The sequence below is a fragment of the Macrotis lagotis genome, chromosome 3 (genome assembly GCF_037893015.1).
Source record: "Macrotis lagotis isolate mMagLag1 chromosome 3, bilby.v1.9.chrom.fasta, whole genome shotgun sequence".
Classification (NCBI taxonomy): domain Eukaryota; kingdom Metazoa; phylum Chordata; class Mammalia; order Peramelemorphia; family Peramelidae; genus Macrotis; species Macrotis lagotis.
Genome location: NC_133660.1, coordinates 40,430,290 through 40,436,289, shown reverse-complemented (window position 1 = coordinate 40,436,289; position 6,000 = coordinate 40,430,290). Strand labels below are relative to the sequence as shown.

Here is a 6,000-nt window from a genome sequence, read left to right as displayed (position 1 = left end):
GTATTTTCAGTTTCATTCAAATAGTCCCTATATGTCTTGATATTTTATCTATTCCAAAGTAGTTTTGGATAAAATTTATTTTTCTCTCTGATGGATTTTCTTCTGGGGATAGCTAATGATTTTTGGAGGTTTATTTTAAATTCTATTACTTGACTTAAAGGACTCTTAGTGATACTCTATTGATGTTTGCTTTTGGTTTTAGATGTTCTTAACATAGTAAGAAAAAAGTCCTCCTAAAAAGACTTCCATGAACTGATGCCGAGTAAAGTGAACAGAACCAGAAGAGCATTGTACATACTGACAGCAACATTGTGTGATAATTAACCATAATGGACTTGTTCCTCTCAGGAGTACAATAATCAAAGGCAATTCTAAAGGACTTGTGATGGAAAAATACCATCTACATCCAGAGAAGGAACTATGGAGCCTGAATAAAGACCAAAGCTTAATATTTTTTCAATTTTCAATATTTAATTTCAAATTCAATATTTAAAATTTGTTTTATGTATTATGGCTGCCCCTTTTTATGATTCTTCCTTCACAACATGATTAATAAGGATTAACACAGTTATACATGAATAATCTATATTAGATTGTTTTCTGTCAGGGAAAGGGGGAGGAAAGGAAGGGGGAAGAAAAATGTGAAATTCAAAACCTTACAAAAAATGATTGATGAAATCTATCTTTGCATGTAATTGGAAAAATAAATAAAATATTTTTAAAAAGGGAAAAAAGTCTGTTTTCTAATGTTCTGAATATACAGTGGTCATATTTATCAAAACTTTTCATGATATAGTTGTGTGATTTTTGCTATTTTTCATTAAAATGGTCTAGAAGTTTTCTAATACAGAATCAACCCTACATTCCTGGTATAAATCCGAATTGGTCATAGTGTAAGATCTTTTTAATATGTAGTCATAATATCTTTGCTAATGTTTTATTCGATTTATTTGCACTGAAATTCATTGGAACTATACTGGCTTTTAGTTTTCTTTCTCTGATTTTCCCCTATCTGATTTAGGTATTAAGGCCTTCTCATAGAAGGAATTTGGTAGGATGCTATCCTAATTTTACAATCTGGAATTCAGTAGGTTTAATTTGTAAGTCCATTTAGTCCTAAATTCTTTTATGACTCATTCAATTTCTTTTTGAGATTGGGCTATTTAAATAAATTATTTCTTACTCTGATGATCTGGATCACAAAATTTACTTTCAAGGATGAAAATAAATAATTTATTGTGAAGACACAATGGCTTATGCCATCTGCATATTATTAAATCCAATAAAAGTCATTTCACAAAATGGAATTTTTTAGATAGTTTCTTTAATACTTTCTTCTGATTTTACTTTTTCTTGAGGTAATAAGTGTTCAGTTTTTATTAATAATCCTTCACTTGTTCCACTACGAAGAAATGCACGTACCACAAAAGGTCCTGAAAACAAACAAAACAAAATTTGGGTTAAATACATCATATATATACTCTATCTACATGCTGATATACAATAAACCACATTTATCACCAAATTGTATATGACTGGAAAGTCCTGATATTTACTGAATTGTTTATAATTCTAAATAAATTCTGGGGCAGCTAGGTGGTGCAGTGGATAGAGCACCAGCCTTGGAGTCAGAAGGACCTGAGTTCAAATCCGACATCAGACACTGAATAAGTATTTAGTTGGGTGACCTTGGGCAAATCACTTAAACCCATTGCCTTACAAAAAAACAAAAAAAAAATTTAAATCTTTGTAAAATAAGACTTCCCCTTTTAGACAAACTAGCCTTATGACTAAAAAAAAGATGCTCTTAAATGTCCTTGTGCTTCCTAAGCTATTCATCTCCTTCCCAAATGATATTCACCCAAATTTCATTTTATTACAAAGTTAATAGAGAAAGAAGCAGGTGGTGATATTCACATTAAGTGAAAAGAGTGTAAATATTTATTTTAAACATTCAGCACAGCTGCTACTTTGCCACCACTTATTGAGATTCCCTGAAAATAGATAAATTGAAATGTGATCAACAACATGGCAGCTTCCTTTAAAAATGGCATTTTTTTTCTGCTCCAAAGAAAATCATTGACTTCAGGTGAGCATAAGCTGGCTGGAAACTGTGCTGCTAGTTTAACTAAATGATATCATAGAAATGCATGATTTAAAAAAAAATAAAAGAGTGAACTGGTGAGGCAGCTGAACCTGCGAATCATTTCTAGATGGCCTGTGTGCTCTCTCACAATGGGCCACCCCTTATGAGAGGGCATGGATGAGGCTGGCACAGAAGGCTTGTTAACACTCGCCTTGATGAGAAGCCAGGTCCATTCACCCCACCCCCAGCATTTGCAACATGATGGCTACACATCAGGGGAATTAGGGGAAACTCAGGAGAGAAGCTGAGTTGAGATGGGTAAGAATCCAACTTGGGAAAGAGAAAGAATGCAGAGAACTCTGTTGAGCAAGGCTGTGGTGGGTCCCCAGAAGACATAGTTTGCCTGGAGCCTAAGCTTGGATAGAAGCCTGGCCTGAGGCTGCAGAAGGCCTGGAAGGTCACATGCAGGAGTCTGAGCTTTACTCGGCCACTGTCAGAAGCGACCTGACCAAATGGAAGTTTATTCCAGAAGTAAGCTCAAAGGTAAACTGGGAGAGGGAGCGACAGACAGCAGGATGGTCTATGAGGAGGTGAGGTGACGGCTGACAGGGCCTGGACCAGGGCAGGGAGTGCCAGTGAGGGGAGAGTGAGGGTTGCTGCACAAATGACTTTCCCGGGGATTTGGGATCTGACTGGACATGAAAGGGGACAGGGAAGAGTCAGAGAGAAGCAACAGAGACACAGAGTCCATGATAACACCACCAATACAAAGACAGCCACTGAAGACCTTCAGAAGCTTTACTGATCATTGCAAGGATCAATCAGGACCAAAGAGGAAGCTTGCTGTCCACCTCCTGACCAGCGATGGATTCAAGGGACAAAATGAGACACATTCTCGACAAAGTCAATGAGGAATCTATTTTGTTTGATTATAGTTTCTGTTATAAGGGTTTGGTTTATCTTTTTTCTTTTTCCATTGGAGGAGAGCAGGTAGGAGTGAGAGAAAATACTTATTAGTTGAGGCAGGAAAGTAAAATAAAAGTTTTAAAAAGAGTAAAAATAATTTCGAAGTTTCAAACATGAACAGTTGGATAAATAAAAATAGACCGAGTGAAGTCAAAAATAGAGGTATGTTGAGGGGATGTCATTGGGGACTGTTGTCCAGTCATTTTGGTCATGTTTGACTCTCCATAACTCCTTTTGGGGTTTTCTTAGCAAAGCTACTGGAACAGTTTGCTGTTTCCTTCTCCAGCTCATTTTGTAGATGAGGAAACTGAGTCAAACATGATTAACTGACTTGCCCAAGGTCACACAGTTAATAATTATCTGAGACAGGGCTTGAACTCAGGAAGATGAATTTTCCTTACTCCAGACTTGGCACCCTATGCACTGCACACCTAGCTGTCTTCATTAGGAAGTGATGCCAACATAAACAAGAATCAATCCCACCCCTTCCCCTCAGCAGTCAATAAAACTCTCCCCTATTACAAATACCAGTCCAAGGTAGATCTCTTATAATCAAAAGAGTCTAAGAATCAGAAGGGACTCGATGGCCCACCATCTTTCTAGTAAGAAGAGGGAGGGATATGCAACACTGTTAATCCTCAAGTCAAAACTGGTCATTATACTCATCAGAATTCTAATGTACAAATTTTTCAAGAAATTAAACAGCAAGAAAGATGAAATATAAGAGAAAGATGGGATAGTAGCTAGTTAAGCTAGAAAATCAAAATACTGAATTCTAAGTGTGGATTTAAAACTAAGTATGTTTATAATAAATAATTGTTACATTATTGCGAAAAAGGCAGAATTTGTCAAGATGAAAGAAACTGAGTCAAGGATAAAGGTCAAATTGCAAACCTGAAAGACTGAAGGAATGGTGGTACCCTTGAGAGAGAGAGGAATAAAAGGATGGTGGTAACCTTGATAGAGGGAGGGAAAAATCATTGTGCAGTCCACTCAGAGTTGGACAGTATGATACGGATAATAAACCAACAAAGATAAGAGAAGCATGGTTAGAGACAGTTGGAGATCTAAGAGAAAGTTGTGTCACAAAAACCCAGAGAGCATTTCCAAGAGGAGGATGTCAATAGTTTCCTATGCTGTAGAGAGTCCAAAAGGATGAATACTGAGAAAAGACCATTAGAGCTAATCATTTTGAGATCAAAGTAACTCTGAAGAGAATAGTTTTAATTGAGTGATGAAGCTGGAAAATAAATTGCGAAAGATGAGCAACAGAATGCAAGAAAAAGAAATAGAAGCATCGAGGGCCAAGCACTGATTCCCGAGGCGCTACAATGATATCTTCTGAGCTGCCACCAAACCACTAACAACTAATCTTGAGTCCAACTATTCAACCAGTTCTGAATCCATTCAGGTGTACTATTGTTTAATTCCTCTATCTTTTCAACAAGAACATCATTGTCACAAAAATTTCCATGTGTACTGAGTATACACAGTGAGAGGAAGATGATGAGGAGGAGAAAAGAGTCTTAAATTGGCAAAGGATATCTGGTAGAATTCAATTAAGTATTTATCAAAGACTACTTAATGCTTATCTCTACTAGGACTATTACTCGCTGGTCTTCAGTCCCTCCACTGGTACAGACTACCACCCAACCAAGCTTTCTTACCTCAGTTGATTCCTGATCATCTACTTCCATGGACCCTCCATAGAACATCCCCCCAACATGTTTCACATTCATGACACTGCCGTGATTTTAAGAGATTCTGGTTTTCTCATTAAAAATTTTAGTATAAACAAAGTATCATAAGTTGGCCCATATCAAATAACTTACCACTACTCTGAGGTTTGTGCCTGCTAACATCAGTGATAACTGCCTGCAGATTAGCAGCAATCTCATCAGTTGGCATATCCAGCTGAAAGAAAATGATATAGTATAAACAATATAGAAACACATATTGTAGAACAATGTTCAAACTGACAAAGTTAGTAAAAGAAAGTGTAAACTATGAGGAGATAAGAATTTTAACAGATTTGTTTCAGATGTAAATTGGTCCAACTGTTCTGGGAAATAATTTGGAGTTAAGAAAAATGACTAAATGGTTCATGCTTACCTTCAATCTAATTATCCTATGATTAGATTTAAATATCAGAGTACTCAACAAGAAGAACAGTCCTATATGTATCAAAGTAATCATGGCAGCACTATTTAACTTAGCAGGAATCTGGAAATGCTGATCAGTTGAGGAATGGCTAAATTAGAGTATGTATATAAATGAATGGATCACTGCAACACTCTTAAGGAACAAATAATTCAGAGAAATATGGGAAAACATTCATGAGTTGACACAAAACAAGAAAGCAGAATCAAAAAACCCAATCTACACAGCTATAATAATATAAATAAAAACATTAAAAACCAATAGAATTCAGATCAAACACATTAGTCAACAGTGATTCCAGATGACTGATGTTAAAAATATTTCCTTTCAGTAAAGTAATTATAGAATCTAAGAGTAGAAAGTGACTGTTGTCAGTCTAATTATTTTATGAAAGTTTGATAAAACGTCCTTTTTTGGTAAGCAAAGACAGATACTATTGGAGCATTTACTGGATGTATCCAAATATCTCACTATGCTAGTGAGAAAAAAAAGAGAGACAATCAATGATTAGGAAAACTATTTATACAATTTTTATTTGGTAAGTTTTCTGGCCCTAAGGCCTTCCCTTAGGAAGATGTGAGGTTCTCCTATAGACCCTTGCTTTCCACAGTTGGGCTCACAGTCTGTCCAGAGTCACTTCCCTGGGGCAGGTAGGACTGACAAGGGCTTGTCTGAGTTCTCAGGTTATATCACAGTCAGAGATATCAAGCCCCTTAATGAGTACAAGTGCTGAGAATAACATGGGAAACAAGGGGAGGTAGTTCAATGCAAACTTCTTAAAAAATGTG

At 36.3% G+C, this 6,000-nt stretch overlaps 1 protein-coding gene across 3 annotated transcripts in view; it reads right to left on the bottom strand.

The window, feature by feature from the left end:
• Positions 1 to 510: 510 nt before the first annotated feature.
• The window catches only part of MRPL1 (mitochondrial ribosomal protein L1), a 58,545-nt gene continuing 53,055 nt past the window's right edge, over positions 511 to 6,000 (bottom strand). For 2 of the 3 annotated variants that reach the window (XM_074228554.1, XM_074228555.1), the window contains exons 8-9: positions 4,885 to 4,966; positions 511 to 1,433 (exon numbers count right to left, since the gene is read on the bottom strand). In XM_074228554.1, coding sequence (XP_074084655.1) covers positions 1,312 to 1,433; positions 4,885 to 4,966 — 204 coding nt within the window. In that variant the 3' untranslated portion in view covers positions 511 to 1,311. The remainder of the gene's footprint in view (positions 1,434 to 4,884; positions 4,967 to 6,000) is intronic. The other variant, XM_074228553.1, reaches the window with a different exon arrangement.